Here is a 27,920-nt window from a genome sequence, read left to right on the forward strand (position 1 = left end):
AGCAGGGGAAGAGTGAGGAGTCCTCCCCCTGAGGAGGAAGGAGCGGCAGAGACAACATGTGATGAACTGACCCCAACCTCCATTCCCCATCCCCCTGCACCACTGTGGGGGGGTAGGTAGAGAATCCAGGAGTGAAGCTGTGCCCGGGAAGCAGGGAGGGGTGGGGGAAGGTGTTCTAAGGTTTGGTTCTGCTTCTCATTATCCTTGTTTTGATTTGATCTGCAGTAAATTAAATTGATTTTGTTTCTTCCCCAAGTTGAGCCTGTCTTTTGCCTGTGACCATAAGTGGTGAGTGATCCCTCCCTGTCCTTGTCTCAACCCATGAGCTTTTCTTTATATTTTCTCCTCATCCCACCAGGGCTGGAGGGGGAGGAGTGAGCGAGCGGCTTCGTGGTGCTTTGTTACTGACTAAGCTTAAACCACAGCAATGCTTTATGCTAATCAACTCTAGTTGGACATAAACCTAATTGAACATAAATCTAGTTGGAACATAAATCCTGACTGTCTAGCCTGAAACAAACAGATCCCCTTGGATGCTTTGAAAAGCATCATATTTTAAGTAATTGTGGCAGGAAAAGATCCATTCTAGAGATAGAAGCATATGAACTATTGATGTACTTACCCTGGATGAGTTGTTCACACACTTGACGAGCAACAGCACGCACCATTGCTTGGGACTGGAGATCACCCTGCATAATAACATCAGCAGTGTCATAACACAATTTTTTGCATCATTTCTGTCTTGAAAACACTTAAAACAATGGAAGACATTTATTTTCCCTGAGAGATTATATCCTCAGAGATGAGAAAAAAAGCCAAAGAAGTTTTGGGATTGACATGGTTCCCATTTCTGGTTTTAGCCAGCAAACAGAGGTCTGAGAAGACAACCTTAAGGTGAGATTTGGGGACATGCTTAATGACACACACTTCTCACCTTCAAAACATTAATGTAGCTATCTACAAGACAATGTCTGGAAAAGAAGAAAAGTTTGCTTGATTGCACAGAGAGAACTATTGTGCCTGTAAACATAGAGAAACATAAGCTGTTGGATAAAGCTTTTTATGAGACAGAAGGCCAGGCAGGAAAAAAATGGTAGCTAACGTGAACATAGACTTACCCGCTCACCCCTTTCACCCTTAGCTCCAGGAGGACCCTATGAAAAGATTCAATACAAAATTAATTCTCATTTTGTTCTCACTCAAAATTTTTAACACCTAAACATTGTCTCCCTTGCAGCACCACAGTAAAAGGAGAAAAAAATAAACAAGGAACAAGGTTTCAGGAGGTTCTGCGACAATAACGAATATACTTTTTCCATTTCAGTACTCAACAAAATGTTCACCTTTGGCAATTACATGGCAACAATGACTTTCTCTGGGGTTTGTCATGTACTGAATTCTCTTGTTTAATATGGCAGCATGGCTGAAATGGGTCTAATTATCACTGACTATAAGGAAGAGAGGGCTGATGGGAGACAAAATATCAGTCTGAAATTTGTAGCATTTTCTGCACCAGGACTCTGCATCCGCTATGAACAGAGTCAGCAACAGGATTAAACTGCACAGAAAATTAAGTATGACATTAAAGATAATATAATACTTTAATGATGGTAGGGTACATTATGGATTGGAACAAGTTGTCTAGGGCAGTTACAACTTCACCAATGGAGGGTTTTGGGGTAGGCTACACATCTCTCAGGAACTCCTGAAGCGAGGAAAGGTCTGCATGAAGAGATAACCAGCTGACTGATGCATGGTTAAAGCACAGCTTATTCTATCCTGGGAAAGAAGAAACTCCTACAAAGACTTCAAGATTATTTCTAGGTCTTTTCTATTACTCTACCTTTTAGGAAAGACAGTTATTGAAGCTCAATAATTTTTCACCCACCCAGCTGTTTTTTTCAGAACTACTAGAGTCTAAACATTCACAGAAGAGTGAGTCTTACATGACTCACAGGAACATCTACACTCTAGGAAATTCAGTTCAATATCTGGAACATGTGTTTGGACAGGAACTGAATAGTCAGCATATTATACATTGATAGTAATAAGTTCCATAGCTCATCAAATCTCCTTAGTAGATTTCATGATTCCACTTAGAAACTATGCAGAACTAGGCATTAGGTTATTATCTTTGCTTATATATTATCAGTCATTTCATTTCCACTCAACCAAATAAAAATGCTTGCATTGGACTAAATCTCCAAAGCAAATTGGATTTTGAAAAAAAAGTAAATTCTGTTCTACAAATTGAGTCAGAAATACACACTGTCCCATTCTGATGTCTTTAAAAATTAAATTGAACATTCACTGTAACATATGGAAAAAAACTGAGCAGGCTTTATAATTAACCAAGTGGTCAAATGTTAAAATGTGAATACACAATATTATCTGAACTGTTACAGAGAAAAAGAGGTCCACTGTAAATCTTCTTTTATGTAATTTACACACTCATTTTATAGTTGTATTGCTTTCTCCTAGTTAAACTGGGTTTTTTAATAACAAAGAAAATAATATCTGAAAGAAAAACTTAGTATTACAGGTTTCTATACTAATTTTAGGTATACAGGGTGTAATTTCCCACTCAATGAAACTAATGGTCAAATTTATAACAACATTCTAGAACAGCCCTGATCATTAGTCAGTTGTCCTGATGTAAACCCAGAGTAACCACAAAAGCCAGTTTTTTATTCATGCAATATTTTCATAGTCTGAAAATCAGAACAATATTTTGGAAATATTCAGGTTAATAAATGGCATACTTTAATTGCCCAAGAGTTGCTTGAAGTGCAAAGGAAAAAAAAGGAGAAGGTAATTACACACAGACTACAAATTCACGTACTGTTACGTTTTTAAGTTCTGTGTTTTAATCTTGTGTTTTGACTCTGTAATCCCTATATTCCAAACATCGTATGTAAGATCAACAAATAAATTTAATTATGAAGAATGAACAAAGAAAGACCAATATGATGTTTTGCTCTAGCCACTAATTGCAAACAGATCATAAGCTATAAATATTGAGGAGTTCTGTAAAACAGTGAAGCCAGGATGAGAAATCAACTAATGCACAACAGCAAATATAGCAATATTAATTAATTTTACTCACAGGAGCTCCAACATCACCTTGTGGCCCCTGGCTTCCAGTAACACCTGGAACACCTGGAGCACCAGGTATGCCCTACATGGAAAAAGAGAAAGAAAACAGTGGTGATGACAATCAAAATCCATGAATCCTGATGAGAGAAATAACTGTGTGATGGAGAAGTGCACAAAGCAGACAGTACACAGACAGTTCTGCCAGTCAAAGACCGGAGATGCTGGGAGAGAGGACTAAGAAGTACATGTTGCAGGAAAAAGAGCACTGAAAGCACAAGCTGAGAAAAGCACTTGAGAAAAATGGACTTGTGTTGCTTTCAGAAACAGGTGCGGATTGCTGAACTGCAAGACTAAATCTTGTGACATTACTACCATGTTTAGGAGGGATGACTCAGAACATTCTTTGTAAAAAGAGCAGGATTGCTTGGAGAATACTCAACACCATCAGCAGGTTCACCTAACTTCTTAGATCTATCAAGGCGGCATTAATTTTGCCTGACTGCCCTAGCTGAGAAGGATGAGACCGATTCTGGAGGCAACATATGTCTTGCTTTGAAGGCTGAATACAGCCTCTGCCATTTTTCTTCATTACTCTATGAGAGCATTTGAATACCTGCACTCATCTCCAGCCTCCAAGCCAAGCAAAACTTGGTGGTTCACTTCAGCTAACAAAACTAATTGGAATTTCTTACGAAAAGAAAGTTATTTCAGATGTTAGGAGCACCAACTCCCTTTATATAATGCAGTTACTTGACTAAGAACAAGCTGTCAATCTATTGATGGAACAACTGTCCCCCCTTCCCACAGGAGACATTTTTTCTTGAGCTAAGTAAAAGTGGAAAGAAATTACACTGAACAAGCAGCTCTTTGCCAACCCCTGTGGTCATTAGAATTTTAACTTCCAGGGAGAACCCTTGGCCTTGGTCTATCCACTGACGCCTAGATAACAGTGATCTACAATCCCCCAAAATCCTGCAGATTTTTACAGTAATGAATTCCATGGGCAATACTCACCGTTGGTCCAGGAGGTCCTTGTGGGCCTGTGGGTCCATCTTTGCCAGGAAGGCCCTATAAAAGAGAAATATATGCAATTTTATTGGTTTTTCATATGTACTTCATGAATCTGTTCCACTTCATCTAGAAGATTTTTTCCTTTTTTTTTCCTTTTTTTTTTTTTAAATTAATAACTGGTGGTAGTGGTTTCTTAGAAGAAAATTCCCTTATTTGCCCTGGGCAGAGTTTACTTCTGAAATGGAAATATAACATAGGTGATATTTAAAAAAAAAAAAAAAAAAAAAAAAAAATCCAACTAGTCTCACAATGCATCTGAAGTAAGAAGCAGCAATGCAAAACTCTTTGTACTGGCAATTTTCACCTCTGAGTGAATTTCAATTATAACACTGCTGTAGTGAGATAAATGAGAGCATTTGCTGTCAAGACTTCACCACCACAAGATGGGTTACACTTCTACATCTGTTCTCACTGGTTGCAACTACTCACAGTCCCACTGATTAAGTGCTGAAAGATGGCAACTGAGAGTCTATCTCTCTGCCCAGCAATACTGTACATATGTACTAGCTATCACCGAGGTCCTGATTCAGGAAGCAGCAGGAATGCTCATGTGGTTTACATTACGAACGTGCTTCAGAGCTTCCAGAAATGAGAGCCAAAAACTAAAGATAACTTGGAACTGGAAAGCAAGCAAATCATAGAAAAAAGACAGACCAGATGTAGAAGAAAATACACTAGTTAACAAAGTAGTCTTGCAAATTAATCAATATGCACATTTTGTATCCACATGCTATAAAGCATAAGTTTCTGACCAGCCTGGTGATAAGTCAATTCTTTAATTACTACACAGCCTAAAAAGGAGAAATATGATCTTATCTCTGGCTCAAGACCAGAATATGGAGGTGAGAGCAGAAGGAAAGAAAGGGTTTGAAAGTGTTTATGCTGACGCACAGAGTAAAGAACATTCTAGGCCTCAGTATCTCATAGAGCTTCAGAAAAACAATTCATAACTTTTTTGTTTTGTACTTTTTTTCTGAAATTTTATTTCTGACAGAGTTTCAGTGATGAACATAGCATGAAATACTAGTTTTATCTTTTACATAATCTGGAAACTATGATTCAAACCTGCTATCATATGGCATAAAAAAACTGGTTGAGGAATATTATCTACCATGTACCTGGAAAGGATTTTTTAAAAATTCCACCAGAAGGGTGTTTTGATGATAAAATAAGCCACGTAGTCAACTCATATTGTGTCATCTATGCATCCTTAGTCTTGATAAGGAAATACTTTCCTATTTCACAGTGTAGCCAGATGGTTCCTGAAGCTTCAAGGACCAAAGCAGCTCCCCTATCACAGTAAGAACTAAAGCAAATGTAACAGCATTTAAGTGGCATTGAAATAAAGATACTAGTAGTGTCTCTATCACAGTAGTTTTAAGACATATACAGAGAAAAGATTGCAAGCCGGGCTCAATTAAGTAAATTTGCAACAGAAAGTGTGTTCAGTCTTCAAAATTGGTTTTTCTAGAGGAAACAGAATGATATAAGAAACTTTGAAATGCATTAAAAATTATAAAATAGGGTTTCTGATATTCTCTGGAAGAAGCCTTTAGTTATGAACAGTGTTTTGAAAAATTCAATGATAGCTATTCACAGTTTCATAATAACATGGAAGTCCCTAAAGGATAATGCAAACTAGACTTGTTTTTTAACAGTAAGACCTTCAGGAAGACTGATACCTTCATATTTACAAGTATGTTTCACTTTTCAAAGAAAAGATTTAAAATCTGCATTTATTTTTGATCAGTCCTAAAGCAGGATGAAAACTGGTTGGACCCTCTAAAGGACTTAATTTAACTAGGAGGGAAACGGAGAGCTTTCCACTGACTTCTACGATCTCGTGTGGATTCACACAAGCTTCTAAAGAAAAATAACGTGGTATGTCCCTCCCTTGTCCCGTCCAAGTCAAACAGTAGAACTAACAGTATGATCAGAACTACTACATTTTCTTTGAATATGTTTCACTCTTTCTTTCTTCTGAGCAGTATTCTTGCTCTTGGCTGCTCAAGAATCATCTCCTGTCTATTCTCCTAGGATTCATTTTCTCTTGGCACTGTGTCTATATCACTTGTCCACAAAAAATTGCCTCCTACTGTATTTGTTAGATGTGAAAATTGCTATTTATAAATGAAGTCCAAGAGAGGTTGGGTTCAAGAAGGAGCATGGCAATACCTATTCTCTCGTGCAGGTAGAAGACCAAAGATACTTGTTTGTGCTGCCAACAGGGTTTGAAGATGATGTTACTCAGACCATCTGATGGCCAGAATGGATCTGATACTCATTCTGAAGTTGTGAGTAGTAAGGAGAGGGGATTAGTAGGTACCACGAATTTGGCAGGAGAACTAGGAACGTATTTCTTCTGGCTCTTTCTCCCATTATTTTTGGTCTGTGTAATGTAGAAGAAAATAGAGCACTGTGAGAATTCATGAAGTTGTATTCAGACTACTGAAGCCTTAAAGATGTTATTTACGCTCCCATTTATTGAAGTCTCATCTTTGCTTATCCATCTCCAGAATGACTGGGGGAATTACATAGCACAACAGCACTTTCTCTCTGATGCAGTCACATCCAGGATAGGAGTGACTCTGTACACAGCCACTGAATCTCCTCCTTGAAGCTGTATGTTCAAGAGCAGGATGGGACATATTTTGATGTGTGACCTCAGATGTAGGGCAGTCTAGAATCAAGATGTATATTATTTTGGAAGGTTAACTTAAATCGGGGCATATTTTGCTAATGGCATGAAAAACAGTTACGGAGAAACAGTGTAGCTATGACAGAATTTTTTATAAGGGTTTTATTTGCCAGAATACAAATGGCATTACAGAATGTAGGCACCACCTAAATCCCAGTAAAATCTGAAGTCTGCTGAAGTCAGTGGAGACTGCTGCTGACTTCACTAGAAACTCTTTAGCTTTTGGTAGCCTGGAATTTGTTTGGGGTATTTGTGGAGAGGTCAGTTTTGAAGTAGGACTAGACAGTGGCAAAACCTCAACTGAAGCTACTGAGCCCAGGCTTGAAGGATTTTCATGTGCTACCTTTAAATGTGTCTAAAATAATCCTGCAGCCTGGGACCCATGACTGCTTCATCCTTAATTTTTCTTTTTCTGATGAAAATTAAAAAACAAACGTTCCTCATTTCAAGATAAACCACCGTGACCATCAGAGAAATACTACTAAACACTATCTCAGTGTATTAATCTGAGATGTAGCTTGCAAAAGATTTTGCACCAACGTGAGCTATTTTAAATTAAAGCTAACCCAGAAAAAGAGCAGAAGGCGGGGGGGGGGGGGAGTTTGAAACTTTGTTCAGAACACACAGCCTTTATTTAATCAAAATAGGCTAGTTCTGTCTTAACACACAATAATGCTGACTTAGCATTTCCTCTCTTCTTTGTGAAACTACCAGTGCCATCTACAAGCTGATAGTCTGAAATTATTTTACTATTAATTCTTTTATGTTCTTATAAAATATATTTCTTGCATATCTTTTCTTAATCAGTCATATTTCTCCTCCAGTCCTTGCAGTGTGCTATTAAGATTAACGTCTGGAAGATAATACTCCTTTCCTTGTGTTTCTTTGTCCCCTTTGACTATGCCTTTGCTTGTAAATTAAACAAGTCCTTAGAGAAAAAGATGTGACACAGCTTATACATACATAACTGCATTTCTGTGGCTTTGTGGAAGAAAACACAGGATTCCTAGGGGACAACAGGTTGAACATGAGTCATCAGCATGGCCCTGCAGCAAAGGCAGACATCCACAGTCTGGCTGTAGAGGCAGGTTCAGGAAGTGCTCCTTTGCCTCTATTGAGTGCTTTTAAGACTACCTCTGGAGTGCTGTGTCCAGTTTTGGTATCCCCAGTACAAGAAAGACTGATGTACTGGAGCAGGTCCAGTGGAGGGCCATCAAGCTGGTCAGGGGTTGGAGCACAGGACATAGGAAAAGAGGTTGAAAGAAGTGGGTTTGCTCTGCTTGGCAAGCTTATTGCTGTCTAAACTACCTAACGAGAGGAAAAAGAGGTGTAACCACTCTTCACAGAGAGGGACAGCGATGGGACAAGAGGCAACAGACAAAAGTGGAAACGGGGGAAATTATGATTAGACATTAGGAAAAAAATGCTACAATGAAAGTGGTCAAATAAATACTATCCTGGATTGCCCAGAGAGATTGTGGAATCTTCATACTTGGAGGTGTTCAAGGCTTGACTTAATATGGACCTGAGCAACCTGAACTGATCAGACCTGTTTTGAGAAGAGTGTTAGACTAGATGACCTCTGAAGGTCCCTTCTAACCTTAGTTCTATGATTCTATATAACCCACTAAAACAGTGTGCATTTAAACTGCCTACTGGAAATGGCTTCTGATCTATGCTATCCACTGAACAATGTGCTGGAAGAGTTGTAATTGGCCCAGTCCAACACTGCCAAGGGGAATGATAAGCATTAGACTGCGTAGGTCACTAACCAATGCTCAAAACCATGTTGGGGCAATATCTAATTTACTAGTCTAGACACAGGCTTTGTGTTTCACAGCTGGTCTTTTTGCCCTCCTGCTCTGAGAGTAAGTTGAACAGGAGCCATTAGGAGCTGAAGAAATGTTTAAGAGACTGAATCATCCTCTTTATCATTTAGGGATATCTTACTGCAGACCAGTGTCTTCAAGCAGGGAAAGGAAGGTCAACGCTTCTGGACTCCAATCTAGCTGCAGCAGCTGAGCAAGAGAAATCAATCATTTGATATTTCAACTCTGTGGTGCCACCCTTAGCAGACATATAGAGAAGCACATCCAACAGAGCTTCCTCCAGAACTTTTTACCTGCTAAATAAGAACGATGCCGCTTTACCAGGCAGAAGCTTGGCCAGGAGAAGACAGCCCTGGGCAAACCCGGTGACAGTGAGCAGTGACAACGTCACAGGCACAGGAGATACAAACTTGGGATTCAGAATGATGGAGATCCCTCCCTACATTGTGTCATCAAGCAGAGCATGCTTGCCACTCAGGATGATATACTAGGATTCTCTTGTCACAGCTGTGTAGAACTGTCCTCTTGGGTGGCCTGCACTTTGCAAGAAATAACAGGGATTGCAATTTTGACCTGACCTTGGTTTGTAGCCATGGACATATGGGAAAGGAAAAACTTTTCCTCCCTCTACCTACACATCTCAACAAGGGTCAGTCCCAGTCTCCTTCCAAACTTTATACTCTTGGCTGAAAGAGTATAAGCACAAGAGAGTCTAATTACTGTCTACATAGTCACCAGAAACATGATGTCAGTTTGGATTCTCTCTTATGTGCAGTTCAAGCTATATCTTTCAACATGATACGCTTGGGAGAGTTGGTGGAGAAACAGATTCTGTTCTCTTTAGTAAAACCTCTCTATACTGCCAGCTACAAATATAAAAACACAGCAAGAGAGGACACCAAACAACCACAGCCCCAGCCATGAAATAAAAAGAAAGCATTTTGTATTTTACAAAATCTTTTATGACACTCGTTTATAACTGGAAGCTGATGAGAGGGGAGGGGACTGTTCCTCGTGTGGAGTCTGAGATGTACATTTAAACCAGTTACCAGACAGGTATAAAATATTATCACGCATATTCAGAAAGTTTGCGTTATTATCAGAGAACACATTTTTTACTCTGATTCAACCTTCCCACGGTATTTTTATTACATCGCACTCTTTTTCATAGGGAGGGTATTTCATTACGAAAATGATCTTTGCATGAATTCACACAACTGGCAGCAGAGATGGTCTATCTCTTAATGAGGTTCTAAAAACCAAGAAAAACAAATAAACTAGGGACTAAAAAGAAGTTCAGAAATATAAAAAGAACCTTTATAGATTAATTGTTGAATTAAAACATTAAGAGGAAAAAAAAGACCTTTTCTCAACTGATTTAAAAAATAAAAACAGAAATAATGAACACTAGAAATCAAAACAAAAAGGAAGGAAAAAGAACTGTAAAAGTTAAGTGATTCCAACTACCAGCAACTGGAAGGAAAAACCTCCATTCCAGGACTTCTTGGGTCTAATATCACATTATCCCCAGTTCAGCAAAGCTCTCACAGATCTCCCAATAAGTATCAGTCCCATGTTTACCTCCCATTAAAATCAGTGTGATTTAGCCATCTGTTTAAGTACTTTACAGCACCGGTACCACTATAATTAAAATATTTCAATGAACAATAAATACTAAAGAGGAAATGATAGCTAAGCTAAGAATAACATAGAAAATCTCAGTTCTAGTAGTGTAATAGCTGCAAAACAGTTTGGCATCTTGGCTAACAGGAGGAAGCCCAACAAAGGGAACATTATACAAAAAGGCAATTTACTTCTCAGGAATTTTCCAGTTCCCCTTTGCTGTTGCTGTAGTTATGCCCTTTAGAATTATGCCTTTCTCAAGCACTGGGCCTTCAAAGAGACTGCGGTGAAATCATTGGTTTGAATCTTTACCCATTAAAAGCAATTTTATGTTGTCATAACTTCACAGGAATCAAATGAGTTACAACACCATAAAATTAGTATAACAGAATTATTTGTTGCCATAGAAATAATTACTGCCGGACAATATTGCATAAGGGTCGTACAGAGACAATATCAGGCTAACAGACCTAACTTTATGAGATCTAGGTTATTTATCCAGCTCCTTTGATTAATACCAGAAGAAAGTGAACACGTGAACAATTATTACCATACCTATAAAAAACGGCAATTTGTGTAATTGCCCTACCTTATTATAGACAACACTGGGGTCTTCTACAGAATAAGCAATGCATGATCTTTCCAGGCTGTATCAAAAGCCTTTGCTGCACTAATCTTCCTGCCAGCTTTTCTCAGAAATACCATCTCTCTGCAACAACCTGCTGACTTCCACATGTGGGAAAACTAGACCATTTCTGAACTGCTGGCTGACATCAAGACATGACTGAGGGCATTCACTACTAAATATAAAGTTAAGTACAGAATAAAGTAAAACACAGAGTTCTCTTCTCCTTGAATTGCAGGATGCTCAGTGTCCCTCATGATCAGGAATGCTGAAAGAGGAAGCACACTCACATGTACAGCATCTAGCACCAAGTCACCTCAGCCTAACTATGACCAAGATTAGACAGCAGAGTAGGAAAAATCCAAACGTCCATCAGGCTCCAGGTCTTTATTAACCTGAAGATGAACAGGTGACACAAAGCTTGGGGAATTTAAAGGGAAAAATTCCAATGCAGTCAAAAAGACGTCTTTAAAAACATGCAAAAATGAGCTTCCATACAGAAGAAAGCATCACAGTATTATAAAGTAGGAAAAGGAATATATTTACCTTCTTATTTCACTACAACTTAATTGAAAATTAGAAGGCTATTCATCTGATTAGAAGGTTATTCATCTGATGATAATGTTGTGTAAGTCTTTATCTTAATAAAATTACTTTCTTTTCTTGATTTTAGAGAAAAAAACATCTATGCATTGCCCAGATTCTCCAGTAACTTCAGTGGAAACTTCTATACATAAATATATGCCAATATTTATATTCATAATACTGAGCTCAAATACACATTTCGCTATAGGGATGTTTTTTTATAACAAGGTCCAGATTTCTCTGAAGTTCAAGTTACATTAAAATATCCAAAAAAGGATCATGAATATGTAAATCTTGTTCAAATGAAACTGAAAAGTCATATTTAATAAACTTCTGCTGTAGACAGTAACCTAGTATTATGCTAACAATAACTTTCCAGTGCCTGACTAATAATGAAACAAAAGTCTCCCCCAAGGAGACAGGGAGGAGGACTTATAGGTTTAACTGTACACATGAATATGAAAATTTTTTTACTGATTCCTAGACAGACTGTAAGTATCTTCATTTGTTCTACCAGAAGCAGAATAAGGTTGACTAAATTTTGATATTATTCTATACCTTCTCCTTATGTCACCAGTTTCTACAGGTATTGTTTTACATTCAATATTAAATCCCCTTGTAGTTGTCTCTGTTATTAATTAACTAGCTAGAAAGCAAATTTAGATCACTGCATTGGATTGCATGCTAATTATATACCATTTAACTACCACCTAATTTTAAATGTATAAGCAAACAGACTAATTGGCAGTGCTGGACACAAGTGATATCTACCCCTATCAAATGCATTAAACACAAACATAGTGCATGGCTCCCCATTACTTGTCTAGTATTTCTCAACCCGGATCTAGCAGATGGAAGGATACCCTACCCTATCTTCGACCTCTCTGCTGATTGGCACAGAGATATAGGTCTCCAGAAATGATAGAATACAAGTGACATAAACTATAATAAATCAACCATGCTGGGAAACATACCCATTACGGAATGGAAACTCTTAAAACAAATGCAAAACATGTTCATTTTACCTTACCCTTTGACCTTGAGCTCCATCTCTTCCAGGTGAACCTGATGCTCCTGGGACACCCTAAGCATTATGAAGGGAGGGCAAATGATGAGATCAAATTAACAGAATCCAACTAAATCACTTTCCCGTGAAACTGTATGACATGCTTCTGGATAAATGTTTTGGATAAATCAACTAGGGAGGTCAATAATGGGTGCGGCCATAAAAAAGATTCAGTAAAGAAAGTATTTCTGTGAAATGAGAGATGGTTAAACACACACTGTTAAAATGCACAGGCTTCATACCACCTCACCACAATCCTCTGTTAAGAACACTGATAATTCCATCAAGTCAGGCTTCCTCTGCCACTAAACCAAAAAGAGCTTGATTTCCTACATCATTCCAGTGTCACATCAGTGTAACTCCACTGCACAAGATCAGTACCTTAACCTAAAAATACAACTGCTATTTCTCTCTCTCATTGCTAAAATGAAGTCTGTTACCATAATGCTTGGAAGTCAGTGCAACAATATCAAAGGGGAAATACCTATCTGAGCAGGACTACAAGTTACATCCAGCAGTTTCCCACTGTTCATATGAAATGTCACTCTGGCTCACGAAGGCTGCAGAGCAGCAGTCTGGGACCATTACTGCAGTGGTCCAGAAGGCTAACAAAACTGATGTATGAGGAAAGACTGTATGAGTTTACTATCCCTAGTATATATGAACAAGAGGGGGGAACCTGGTAACACCCAACACATACTGGAGGGACATAATCAGCAGAAGAGGAGCATCTAAAAAGGGAAGAGCAAATGATCCTGAAAAGCAGCAATAAATTGGAATGCAATCTCCAGACTAAATACCAGACACCAAACTGAGTAAGATTCACTGAATACTACAGCTTTTTAAGATGCTGATCTTGTGAAAGATGGCATCAAAAAGATTAAGTGCCTGATCTGTCCTCCTAGATAATTCCAGGAGGAATTTAATGGGTTTAAAGTGAAAACAAGCAGATGCTAATTATCCACTGTGTAAGCAGAAATCTAAGAGTGGATAGTTTTTGAGTCTATGGAGACCCAATTTCAGTGTTAAACAAGGTCAAGAAAGTAACTGGTTCTGCAGGCCCTGAATGATTTGGTCACTGCACACCAGCATACCCTAGATTCCTCCTGATTCTAAACCTCCATTCAGATTCACCCTAATGACACACTTCTCAGCAGTTTTGAATATGCGCCCTAAAATCACAATGATGTCAATTCAACATTCAAACTTAATAAGTGACAGGTTAAACAATAACTAAGGGAATACCTGCAGACCAGGAAAACCAAGATCTCCCTTCTCTCCCTTTTCACCTGGTGGCCCCTGCAAATTAAGAATCACACATAGTAAACCAAATATATGGTTACTTTCCTATTTTTAATATTCCTTTCAGCTTCTTTAAAAAAAAACAACCAAGCAACCAATAAGAAAACAGACTATTTTTCCTGCTGAAAGCAAACCTACAGACTCTATTTGCAAAACTGTAAATGAAGAATTTACAAATATAGAAAATAAAACTCATTTTAAAATACTTCAGAATTAACGTGACAAAACTATAGCCGTTATGTTACAAAAAAGGTAGTTATTTTCTTTTTTCCTCAAAGGAATCTGCTTCTCTTCAGCCCTCAGTATTTCCTATAATGATGAAACCAATGGATTTCTATGGAAACTAGTCATGTTTCTACAGTACATACACATGACAAAGATCTACTTTTCTAGATAACAAACTAATCTTAATTAAATTTTATGCAGAAACACAATTTTTCTATCAAGTAACTATTCTTATAATTAATGTATTCTGTATTATTCTGATGACAGCATCATCAAGAATATACAGTTCTGGTAAATCACTTCATTATATTGTACAGCACTATCATACAGACTGGGTAAAAAGAAGAAAGTGTATTATACTGTTGTAAATTTTGAAAAAAAGTCTAGCCGAAAAAGATATGTATCTACTACCTTTCAAGGCTTCTGTGTACCCATCTACCAGAGACGTATATGAAACAAGATTAGCACTGCTGGTTCATTATTCTACCAATGTATCTTTATGATGAAATTCTGAGACTTATTTCACAACAGCATTGCAAACTCCAGGCCTAATCATCTCCTCTGATGATAGACTCTGTAAGTGTAGTGAATACTATTGCTTAATTTTGGCAGCAAATATGGTGTTCTTGCTTGGGTATACCTTTCAAGTTAGAACGGATCTGCGATGAGCAATACCACAATCAGAAAAAGATAAAACATTAACATTTTGGCTTGGGGCCATGCTACAACCCCCACTGCAATTTTTTTCACTTGTCTCCAGGCTTGGATGCTAATACCTGGGTCATATTCAACTTGCGATCAAATCCTTCCAGCTAACTAAGAGTTCAGATCCAAATACAACAGGAATGTTGGCACTGAACCCACATCCACTATAGGTCAAGCCCAAATCTGTGATTTCACCTCAAATGTTGAAATTCAGATTCAGATCAGGACATCAAAAGATATTTCAGTCTAGTCTAAGATATGTGCTGTTCAACACATCACAGGAAAGAACCTATTGATTTTATAAGTCTCACTGGAAGCCCTTGAATAGAAAGTCCACTGGGTCCTTGTGGTCCTGGAGGTCCTTGTGGTCCAGGAACACCAATTTCACCTCGAGGTCCATCTGGTCCCTAAAGTAGCACAGGACATAAGTTAAACTCTTATCATATGGACAAAGGCAGCTTCTGTTTGAAGAATTAAATACCAATAGACTCAAAAACATCTGAAATATGGGTTAACATTTCATTGAGCAGTTAGGGTTCAATTTAAAACTGCCTGGTTTCTTTATAAATACAAAACAATGAAGATTTATGCTGTGACAGCAGCAGTCTGAATTTTATATCTTTTATCAAGGAACAAACAGGACAAGCAATTGTTATGAAAAGAGACACACCAAACGCCAATGGCATTTCACTATGCTTTTTCCTCGGCGACATCAGACACAATCTGGAATTAATTTCAAGGTCTACATGCAGCAGAGATAAACCAAGAACCTGTGCCTCTGTCAACTGTAAAATGCTGTACAAAATACCTTTGGACCTGGATCACCACGATGACCTTTGGCACCTCTGACACCTGGACCACCCTGTGAAGCACAAGCACAGGACTTGCTGAAAACCAAAACTTTCAAATAAACAAAACCGAAATCCAGAGAAGCCCAAACAGTTTTTTCTTGCTCCTGAATCAGTGTTTAAGAATCAGTGAATATCCTGTCCATATCCTTCCACTAAAGTAATTAAACTGAGAACATACTTAAGCGTGGCCATACGCAGGAACAGATTTAAAAACAGATGTGACTACTTTCTAGAGCCAAGAATGCACACCACATAAGCATCAAAATAACACTGAAAGCTACCACAGGGATGGAAATGTATACATGTGGTCACGAGTTCCCCTCCAGTTGCTGAAACCTTCTGCACATCTGTCTGTCTCCCCAAGATCACCACTTTGTTAAAGGCTAAGTTTCCAATGACTCAGGAGTATTTTTCAGCCAGGACAACTCCAGGATCTACTAGACTTACCAAGGTTTAATTTAGAGCTAGTCTTAGGTAAAATACTCTTTTGCCCATTTTTCTTTTTGCTTTTTTCAGCGGTGCCTAAACCTGTTAATCTTTTATTAACCAACTGTTGCCTTCTTTATTAGCATCATCTGAGACACTGGAGTTGCATATATCTATGAATGGCTGCCATGAACATGTTTTGCACATTACATGATGGATGTACTTTGTCCTCTAGGACAGCACAAATAAAGATTTTTTTTTTTCCACTTTTTTCAGATCAATTTCCCTCTTACTCCACCTGAGTATATTGCTTAATTTCTTGGGATACAAGCTTTACAGGGATTCTGCCCTCCTTTGTACTCAAAAAGGACTTTGTACAACTAGGCTCCATAACTGAATAATGTTCTTTAGAGGCTATAATAACAACAAGTACTTATAAAAATAACAGCAGTTACATTAAAGATGTTCTCCTGATTTTGGCTGGGATAGAGTTAATTTTCTTCCTAGTAGCTGGTATAGTGTTATGTTTTGGGTTCAGTATGAGAAGAATGTTGATTACACACTGATGTATTCAGTTGTTGCTAAGTAATATTTAGTCTAAAGTCAAGGATCTTTTCGCTTCTCATGCCCAGCCAGCGAGAAGGCTGGAGGGGCACAAGAAGCTGGGACGGGACACAGCCAGGGCAGCTGACCCAAAGTGGCCAAAGGGATATTCCATATCATGTGATGTCATGCCCAGTATATCAACTGGGGGGAGTGGGGGTGGGGGGATTGCCGCTTGGGGACTAACTGGGCATTGGGCGGCAGGAGGTGAGCAATTGCATTGTGCATCACTTGTATATTCCAATCCTATTATTATTATTATTGTCATTTTATTATTGTTATCATTATTAGTTTCTTCTTTTCTGTTCTATTTAACTGTTCTTATCTCAACAAGTGAGCAAGTGGCTGCGTGGTGCTTATTTGCTGGCTGGGGTTAAACCACGACAGATGTAAAAATAGAAAACATGCTTATCAGATTAAATGCATATGTAGTATCTATGAGGTTTTAAATAGGAATGCCAATAACAGAAATGTTTGGAAGTACCAGAGTACTCTTGCTCTTCAGTGAAGGTATCATGATACAGTCTTCATATGTGTGATCACAGAGCAGTTTTCTACTCCTTTTCCCAGTTCCTTCAGTCTTCTCACTTCCATCCCACAGCTCTTTGGCCAAGACCCATTCCATCAGCTCTGACCCTAAAATCTCATCCCACGCTCTCCACAGAACTGCGTTCCAGTTGCGAGTTCCCAGATTCCGGGTCCTCACATCTCTGCATTCCAGCCCAGTAGCTTCCCTCTGCCCTTTCTCCTACCTCTCTCTCAGACTAAAAATTTCTATGTAAATGCTCAGCAAAATAACTGCAACTTTTTAACATAAACAAAATCACACAGTCTTCTCCCATTTTGTTCTCAGAAACAGATTACTTTTTACCAAGTAAAGATATATATTTAAAAATAGCCTGATGATGAGCTATTAAACTGTATGCTTCTGGATTCACACTGAGTTTGGTACACTTATCCATGTTTTAAACCCAGTAACATTTGCTTGGTAAAAGCACAAGTTCCAGAAAACCATTGATTTAAGTTGAAGACATCACAAGAGCCTCCCCCATTTCTCTAATAAACTCGTTTTGGAGGTTATTTCCTAGCACTACTAAGCTTGTGTGACTAATTTCAGACTTTTCATTTCTTTGGCTTCTACTTCGAGCCAGGAATTCCTGCTATGCCTTTTTCTCTTTATTTTAAATAACTTCTGAATAGCCAACGCTTTCCCCCAGAAACAGTTCTTAATCAATTGTTATCAAGTCACCACTTTATTTCCTTTTAATAGTTAAAACCTATGAAGCACTGAAAGCTTTTCATTGCAGTTAAACTTCTCCAGTCTTCCAATAATTTTTATCTCCTTCTTCATCTTCTCTAGTTCTGCAACACTCCTTTCAAAATGCAGGCATCAGGTTTGTGTGATATCTTACTTTTACTTTGCATGGGGAACTTCAGACAGGATGCTCAAATTCTGGCAAAGATTAAGCCATAAAAACAGTATCCCATAATGAAATCTGACAGATAATCTTAACTTTAAATGATACTTTGTCTTACCCAAAATGACCCACTTCCTAAAAGAGCTTAAAAAATATTTCCAGAGATACTATCCCAAACAAATGGAAGCCTTTTATTTGGAGTGTTTGAATCTAATTTCTAAAACTGGCTACATGGTAGAATCCTGATCCCTTAAACAGAAAAATCCTTGGCTTAGAGAAAAGTCACATGACATTTTAACAACTTGGAGCAGTATTGACCAGACATAGCACATGTGACTTTCTGACTTTTGGTTGGCGCAGAGATGAATGCTGAGTTTATTCTTTCGCTCTGCTTTTTCCTAGGCCTCTTACTTTTTTGCAGAGCTATGCCATCTAACTGTCTGGCAAAAAAAGTATCATTCATAAGAGGCTGAGTTCCAGAATCACATACTCCCCTGCATAGGCAGTGATTTTTCTGCTTGATTTTAAGCCTTCTCTTGCATGGCACTATGCTACTCAAAATATTGTTAATCCTAAATGTAATAAATACAAGTACATTACATTACTGCTGGATTAAGCTTTGGCAATCCCTGACCTGTATATGTTTTGAACTATAGTAGCAGACATCCTTCCAGTCAAATAATTTTTAAACATTTTTCATTTTACTGTAAAATGTGGTCAAACTACTCAATTTCAGTTTCATTTTTGTGTGAACCATCCCATTGTCTTTTTCACAGAACACAAACTGGACACCTGTATACAGAAATTAAAACCTTAATCCATACTTGATTTATAACCAACATTCAAACAGGAGAACAGAATAATTTTTCCTTGTTCAAAATACACCTCTTCAGTGAATTTTTTCCTGAGTTCCTTTTCAAGTTTTTGTACCAGAGCTTGAAGAACAGTTCTTGCAGAAAGATTAACCTCCGAGTTGTTACTAGGATAAATGTCTGCTAGGATCTACTACATGAATGTCTTCTGTGCAAGTTAATTTTGTTGTTGAACATGTGTCTCATGTAATTTGCATACTTTAACCTTTTCAGAAACTTATTTTCCTTCGCATTCTTCACTGGCTCTTTCTCTTCAAAACATGCTCTTGGAGCATACAGGACACAGCATGAGCAGAGAAACGCACATGTCTGCACGCAGGAGACTATTTGATACAGTTGACTACAAACCTGAATAAAACCTTACCGGTGGTCCAGGAGGTCCAAGGGGACCCTTACTAGCTTCTGAACAGGAACAAGCATGAGGAAGGGCAGGGCAATTTTCCTCATCTCTCTAAGGAAAAATCAAGATAGGAAGAGAATGATGTCCAAAACTTCGATTCAGAAGTTAAGAATTTTATGCATCTAAGACATAGTACTGTGTGGATGCCTCAAAAGCACCTACTTGATTTAGAAACATACATCACACTGACTTTCAATAGGACAAGTAATCCAAGCAGACTTGGGCTTTTTTGAAAACTCTTAACCATTCATTTCCATTAAAACATTTCTCTTAATAAAGGGGAAAGTAAAAGGTAAATTCTGCAATTATTGAAAGAGGTTTCTTACCAAGCCAGGAAGCTCACAGCATTTGTCTCGATTGGCCCATGAGGTAGCACAAACAATGTCAAACATCTGTAACTGCAACTGTTTCAAAACAAGGGTGATGTACAAGATGAATGTTAGTTGTAAGATCAGTGCAAAATGGAGCCATCAGCAAGAAAAGCTACCTTAATTCAAGCACTCAGATTAGACAGAGGAAAGGCTATTGACTTCGAGCAGCTAGCCACAAATACTGTAACTTAAACAGTAAAAGGCTTGTGTTCTAACCAACTTGTCTGAACTATCAGGATTATGTCGATTGAGCAAGCTGTTCACAGTTAAATGCTGCAGGCATTCGTTGGATTATCCCCACCTCCTTGATTAAATTCCTGACTTTGCCCAATGGTACTTCCCAATACTTTTTTCTAGCAAAGGAGGCATCAAGAGACAGGCAAAAGAAAGCTTAGCTTCTCAAAACTGAGTGATTTCTCTTAACCCACTGGTATGGTGCTCAGATTTTATCTGGGACAAGGTCTCCTGTAGCCTATTACTTACACTGGAGCTGAGCCATAAATAATATTTGTCATCTTCTCCAGTTTTATTTTACTTTAGAATATGCCCGCTGTTATCCATATTATCCCTAGGCAACAAAAGTTTAACGATGGTGAAAAGCTTGCTCAACACATGACAAGATTGGGAAGAAAATTCCCACCACAGGTCTGGGAACATGGTTTGGACAAGAATTTAATCTACAAGAACACACACATTTGGTAAAAAAAAATGGATGCTAGGTACTCAGAAACAATATACTAAATAGGACTCAATGGTAAAACCAGTTGTCTCCTTTACAGCCTTGAACTGAACAAAGGGGTCTAAGAGAGATGAAGCTTTCTTCTGTTACTATTTCTATTCTTTTTCCATGCATTTTTTATGTGCATACTGAATAGAGAGGGGAATGGAACAGAACATCACATTAAATTAACTCCACACATTAAAAAGTGTGAGGAACTGCTAGAGATAGAACTCTCTTTGGTTTTGCTCCCATTATTATTTTCAGTGGCATTATTTTAACACTAGAACAGAGGAGTGAATTTAAAGACTTTCTTAAAACTGCATTGCTTCTAAAGCTGTTAAAATGAACTACATATGTGTACCTTCAGTTTTGCCTTATTTTTTTCTTATATAAGCCAATTATTATATTTTAAACAATACAATACTTTCATATACATAGAAATCCTTCTTATCTGCCAGCAGAGCAGCTGATTTGTAGATATGCTGTACTACAGATGCAGACACACGTGAGCTGGCTCCATGCTAAACACCTTAGACAGCCAAAGTGCAGCATGAAAGCAGCTTTTGGACCCCTGGTTTGGCTCCACAAAGGTCTATCCTAAGTCCAAGAAGTCTGTGTCCCTGGCTATGTCAAATGCAAGCTGGCTCCAGGTGCAGCCACCTAGATGCCTCTTCGCTACACATCCCAAAGCTACTAATTCCTGGAGGACTCATTAGGTGAGCAGAGTAGCACATGAACATACTGCTCTGGGACTCAGAATGACCCTGGGCATTTGCATGATCCTACACTTAAGTAAATAAGACATCCCAGAAAAGGAGTGCAGAAACGCCTGAGCTGGTTGTGCAGCAAGCAGCTTAGGTTCAGAAGTAAGCACTGCTGTCACTTTTTCCATAACACAGTCCATCCCAAGCTATTCTGTTATCCTGAACAACTGAAGGTTGACAGTATTGGCTAAATTTATGCAGTCCTACACAGGCGTGTATATGCATTCATTTTCTCTGGATTAGACAATCTAGAGATCCATAGCGATAAAGCATGTTGGTATAAAATAAAGAGCAAATAGACATTCCCTGAATTGCTGTATTCACCATCCAAATGTTGAATGACTCAGTATTCTTATTTTAAAGTATTATGTGGGTTGCTCTGACTCAAGCTAAATAACTAAACAAAGCTTTCTTTGCTACCATTAAACATTTCTTCATAATTCTCTATATTCACAGTGATTTTGCTTTCTAAATATCCAGCCGTGCAAGCAGAACCAGTAAGACAGAAAAGTCTGCCCATCCTCATCTGATCAGACTACAGTTCTGCAAAGATTTCTCAAGACCAGATCACACCACACATTACTGTTTTTTAACAGTACTTATACACAGAGGTAAACAATTTCAACGAAAAGGAAACATCGATAAAGGGAAGGTTTGTGATTGTAAATAAACAATGTTTTAAAGCTGGACTTTTCATTAAATCCCACTGAACAAATAAAGAACATTACTTGCCGCATGTCACAGTCAGGTTTCATTGCTCTAGCTGGCTAGGGTCTCTAATCCAGAGATGCCTTACTATTAAGGGATTTTAAAAGGGCTAGGCACCTTTAGCCCAATCCTCTTTTTGTCCTTTTTTTTAATCCTATCTATCTCTATTTCTGCCTGTTGCACACCATACACATCAATGGGAAAATAACTATTATACAATTGTATTCCCTCAAAATTGAAACATTTTGCAAAATGCAGGTGATTGCATTGGATTCATTTATAAAAAAAACTCACTAAAAACATTCTGACAATGTTAAACTGTTCCATGTGAATAGTCAGAACAAAACATCCACAATTTTATTCCAAAATAACTGCCTGTGTGTTTTTCTCTAATAAGCATCTCTAATAGTAAGATTAAAGCATTTCATGAAAATACAGCTAATGAAAAAACAACTTTTCAGAACTATCAACAAACATCAATTTTCATACCAATTCAAAAGAATTCTCAAAACATTTTACGAAAAGTAATTTTTGTTGTATGCATGCCTTCATGAACCTCTTAAAACTGTGAAGATACTGGAATGGAATAAATCCCAGTATTCTATTTCCAACAGTGGCACAAGTGATATCTAATGAAGCTCAAGGGTGTAAGTCATACTTCTACCTTACAGTCTACTAGCTTCCAATGTCTTTCAGATCAGGGATCTCCTGCCCCAGATTTGTTAACAACCAACATTTCCCTTTCATTCATTTGTCTAGGCTTCCCTACAATCTATATAATTATTTAGCACCCACAAAATTTTACGGCAAGGAGCTGCACTGATCTATTACCTGTTGTGAGAAGAACCTCTATCCTGCCTCCTACGAGCTTCCTTTCATGTCTGCTACTCCAAAAATTAGAGGAAACTAACTCATTCATGCCTTAAATGTGACTATTCACACAAGTTCTACTCAATATGAATAAAATGTGCAGAATGGAGACTTTGAAGAATGGTATTTGGGTGCTTTCTTGACCTGCTTGTAATTAGTATATGTGGTAATACTTGAAGGCAGCTAAACAGTACTATGGAGTAAAGAATTTTTGTCTTCAGCTACACATTTGTAGTCTTACATCAGTTTTACAGCTCATTTGAACAAAACCAAATTTTTCAGTGAGTGGGCAGTCTGACTTATCTTTTATAGATTCCTGGGTTCTAACAAAAGACACCATTTCTTTCCACTTCTTTACAAAGCCTTCTCTAATTCCAAGATATCCTAAGTTTGCCTTTTTCTGTTTCTATTGGAATGCGACTACAAAGGTTTCTCTGTGTAATTGTCTTTACAGGCTTGATATAATTATTATCCATAAGTTTGAGGCCTAAAGGCTCTTTTTTGTACACAGAGATATATTCTGATGGCCTATTTTTTACTAAAAAAGAGTATTTCCATACAGTAGCAAGTAAATACATTTTTGAAACCTCATTCCTATTCAAATCAAGCCTTGAGTTCAAAGTTCACATTCTCTGCTAACCTCATTCTAGGGTCAAGAAAGTTCAAAGAAAATTAGCAAACAGTACTGCATAGCAAAGAAGCCTTCCCAAGATCATCACCAGACTGTCAATTCTTCTTCAATAACTAAATCTACCTGAAAACCCAAACAAACCTTCTTAATGACATCTGAAGCAAAATGGAAAGACTCCCAAAGGTTGCCATGCAAACAGAATGATCAATTACTGCTTCTATGATAATAATCTCAGAGGAATGAAAGAGTACTTAATCTTGGGGACGATTTTTCACATTTAAAATATTTTATATTATAAAAGAACTGGATATAGCAAGACAGGGGGCTTGGGGGCCATCTGTGTCAAGCCAGTTCAATTATTTAATGAACAGACAGTGACCTTGGGGGCAAACAAAGAATAAGAGGGAATAAGAGACATGGGTAATAATTATCACTCAAAACAAAGTTTAAGTGATTCCAGGCAAAGGAGCTACACACTGTATCACCCTGTGTCATGAAGTTTGAAACACAAGTCATATCTGAATGTATCGACTGTGTTCACATATGTGTTTGAGAATAACATTTGAACAATGATGATCTAGTGATTTCATTTATTAAAACAATCAAAAAAAGATTTTGCCCAAGTTGAGAACTATTGCAGGCTTTTGCAGAATTTCTGAAATGCTGGAACTTTACTGTTTCAAATATGAGTTCACTCTGCTTCAACTTAAAACTAACTGCAAAGATCCCAAACACTTGTTTTTAGGATATTTTAAATGGTTTAAAGATTTTTGTTCTTGTTCTACTCACTGGTGCAGAGTTGTCTCTTGGTCCTCTGGATCTGACCATTCTTCCCAGCACTTCTATGCCATCAGAACTAATATTCCCTGCTGCATTAATGGTCTTCTCACTCACTTGCTTGCAGTCAACAATTATTTTTGCCGTAGTTTTGCTGATAACAACATGCAACTAAGAAAAAGAAAAGATGCTTTAACATATGAAGGAGCACATAGGATATATTAATTACCTGGGAAAAGGGGGCATTTTTTGAAATGAGCTCCTAACTCCATGTTTGCTAACAAAACTCAGAGAATAATCCATAGCAAATAATCTAGATGACCTCTAGAGGTCCCTTCCAACCTGAATTATTCTATGATTCTAATCTGTTTAATGAATTTAGCTTATTTTTCTGCTTATGACATCTGCATACAAATTGGCACCTTACATAATTTATTCAGTAAGAAAATAATTTATTCCTGACAAAAGATCTACACAATGTTCGTATACCACCCAGATCCAAACAACCCTTGATTTATGTGGTCAGTAATGACTCCTGGGCCTTGTATGATCCTGCTATATAGCACTGGAATTCACCAATACATATTTTATAGCCACCTGCGAAAGCCAAAACTAAACAGTAAAATTTAGCCTGTAAATTATACATTAACCACACAGCAAAACCTTTCATAGTGAAGTTTTTACAGTGAAAAAAATCAAATCACATCAAACACAGTACAGAAAAGCAGAGCACAATAACAAAGTTACTTCCTTCTGCTGACCATCGCTGATGCAGCAAAGACATTCCCAGCAGAGAGGACAGTCCTAACCGCAATTATCTTGTCAAAAGCAAACTCTCAGTAAAGCAAAGAAAACAGCAAGGGGGAGGGAGGGGGGGCAGGAGGGGAGGCGAGGAGAGACCTGATGAAGAGCTGGTAGAAATGCAGGATCTGCTCTATACCAGTACACTATGTGGAGATCAGAGCCCAAAGTAAGAGAATGTCAGGAAGGAGTCCTGAAGCTGCTTTGCTTTGGGCTCAGCTGGAACTAAATAACTGAAAAGCTGCAATGAATTTGGTGTCCTGTGGCTTTCAAACACATGTGTAGCAAGGATCATCATTCAAAATGCAGAAAAATGCTTTAAGAGAAGAATTTGGTAAAGCTTCATATACTCCTCCAAATCAAAACTTAAAAGAGTCAGAATTAGACCCCAGCTCTGACCCACCTTCCCTTTCTCGCACCATCAATTAAAAAGGAAGTACAGAAAAGTTAAGGTCTGTAAATACTATCCCTCAATCTACAGTCTCCTTTTTTTTTGTTTAGGAAAGATGCAAACATCAGGGATAAAAGTGAAGAACAGAAGCACCTTCCACAACAAATATATGCTATGATCCCAGCACTACTTCATCTGCTTTCGGAAAGAATGTTACAAGTTCTCTAACAGCCAAGAAAATTTCGACATGGCATAGCCCTTAAAATATGTTTAAAAATAACAACTCTGGTTGAAAGGATAATTTTTTTTGCTGGACTTTTTCTTTCCATTTTGAGTGACATTTCCAATCCAAACCTTAAAAGAAAAAGCCAATGTATTTCTAAATTACTTTTCAAGGCAAGTGTTTTTAATTAACTAGAAAATACAGGCACAAAGCATGAGATGCAAATTGATCATATCAGCTTCAACATAAAAACTATGATTTGTTTAATGTTAATTCAATATTGCTAAGAGACTTAAGACAGTTTGGTAGATGATTCTGAATATGCAAAATACATTCCTTTTGGCAGCAGTTGACCACATGAAAGAAGATTTCAAAACATGAAACACTCCCAAACCTTTATTCAGAGTGCTTTTCTTTTTTCCTATTACCACTACTAACCTTATGAAAACTCCCATAAAATATCTTCCTTATTTCAGGACCTTCAAAAGTCACAGTTTGAAAGTCTCCCTTGTAGTCATAGTTAAAGAAAGTCAGGGTTTTACCACCATCTGTGTGAGAAAAAAAATAAGGGCTCCGTTAGAGGAAGAAAAGGCCTGATACATTATTTAAAAGGGTCAATTTTGTGTTTAACAAAGACAACCAAAGATGTCAGATGAAATGTTAGTAAAACACATTCATAAGTGATACACTGACCTGGAAGTAACAAGTTATCTCAGAGAAATGTTCTTTCCTGGTTTGACAAGGAAGGATGGGAGTCTACCTCACCCATGCCTACCTGATCCTATTCTTCCACTAGTTCTCTGTGGGACTTGGACAAGAAAGGGAGACACAGATCCTCAAGGTAGCTAAATGCCTAATTCCCACCTATTTCAAGGTGACTTATCTAAAAAATTCTAGGAAAGATAGAAAGATAAGTACTAATAGATCTCTTTTAAAATTGGCAGCTATGAAGAACAGCTATCAGAGTATCTACATGTTTTCAACAGTGAATACGGAAACCTTCTAAGTTATAATCCCTGTTTTACAGTTATGGAAGTCAAATCAAGTAGAAATGAAAAGAATCAAGAGTTAATGTCTCTAGCTCTAAGTCTGCTATCCACCAGACTGCATTGCCTCTACGTATACCGTACTGTCACTACCACTGGCATATATCAAAATAGATTCTATTAGAACCAGATTCAGAGCAGTGGAAATTTTAAAAGCAAATGAGTAGCTCTCTTACATGAATTTACATCTAGAACAGCTCTTTGGATTTCAGCATCGTTGCGCTCAGTTTAGAGCGGCATATTCAAAATTTGACTCTACCTCCAAATTAAACTCAGTTAAATTAAATCTAAAAAATATCCATTAGACACTATCACCTTCCAGATTCAGATAGTTGTTCTGGCAGCAGATTAAAACATTAGCAATAATAAATATAGACACAGAATGAATCATTCATACAGTCAAAGAAAAAGTCACTGATAAAATACAAAATACATACTATCTAAAATAACTCCAACCAGTGGTTCATACTCTTCATTTAAAATCTCCCAAAGAGCAAATGGCTCCTGAGGTGTGTCGGGAAGTATACGAAAGAGAAACGTAATGGTATAATCAGAAGGAAGACCTTCAGGATGCAAATACCTGTTAAGAGAAATAATGTCTTTTAAACTGAAACAAACTTTAAATTTGGTGATTTACTCACCAGATGTTTACTTAACACACTCTCTCACTTTCTATTACTCTGTATATTTCTTTGGAAATCAAGACTGAGAAGCAATATGAATAAGTGTTTGCAAAATCTACTCAACTTGATAACTATCAAAAGAATACCTATGAAGAAAGAAGAAGTTATCTTTTCCCTTGAAATGTATAAAATTGCCCTTATTTTTATTTTTTTTAATTTGAAGATCAAATTGGAGGTCAGTTTGAAGTAAAGCTGAAATTAATTATATTAAAAGCTTTTTAAAAATCGTAGCCACTCACAAGACCTTTGCTATTGTCTGGTTTAACAGACAATGAAAATAGAAGTTGCTTGGAAGACCAATCTCAACAGACATACCCTTTGTCATTAAATCATCAGTAATGGACAGAAATTAGGACTGACAGAGACTGTTACAGGAAGCTTTATATATTGTAGGGAATGTAGTTTATACATTTCAAAGCCATTATGTAAGAAAGTGAAGTCAAAACAGATCACACATACAGATATACAATCTGTTCTCCTAGAATTTTTGCAGGACAGAAATTTATGATATAAAAGAAGTATGTTATTTTATGCCATTT

The 27,920-nt window shown here is 37.6% G+C and overlaps 1 protein-coding gene across 1 annotated transcript in view; it reads right to left on the minus strand.

Annotated features, from left to right (window-relative positions):
- COL14A1 (collagen, type XIV, alpha 1) overlaps positions 1–27,920 on the minus strand; it is a 121,605-nt gene that overhangs the window by 14,172 nt on the left and 79,513 nt on the right. The window contains exons 31-43 of the mRNA XM_010576963.1: positions 27,136–27,278; positions 26,091–26,200; positions 24,250–24,408; positions 19,722–19,799; positions 19,360–19,446; positions 15,634–15,687; positions 15,137–15,232; positions 13,839–13,892; positions 12,558–12,611; positions 4,111–4,164; positions 3,107–3,178; positions 1,119–1,154; positions 623–689 (exon numbers count right to left, since the gene is read on the minus strand). Of these exons, the coding sequence (XP_010575265.1) occupies positions 623–689; positions 1,119–1,154; positions 3,107–3,178; positions 4,111–4,164; positions 12,558–12,611; positions 13,839–13,892; positions 15,137–15,232; positions 15,634–15,687; positions 19,360–19,446; positions 19,722–19,799; positions 24,250–24,408; positions 26,091–26,200; positions 27,136–27,278 (1,064 nt within the window). The remainder of the gene's footprint in view (positions 1–622; positions 690–1,118; positions 1,155–3,106; positions 3,179–4,110; positions 4,165–12,557; positions 12,612–13,838; positions 13,893–15,136; positions 15,233–15,633; positions 15,688–19,359; positions 19,447–19,721; positions 19,800–24,249; positions 24,409–26,090; positions 26,201–27,135; positions 27,279–27,920) is intronic.

Source organism: Haliaeetus leucocephalus, unplaced genomic scaffold (genome assembly GCF_000737465.1).
Source record: "Haliaeetus leucocephalus isolate CR32 unplaced genomic scaffold, Haliaeetus_leucocephalus-4.0 Scaffold555, whole genome shotgun sequence".
In the NCBI taxonomy this organism is placed as follows: Eukaryota; Metazoa; Chordata; class Aves; order Accipitriformes; family Accipitridae; genus Haliaeetus; species Haliaeetus leucocephalus.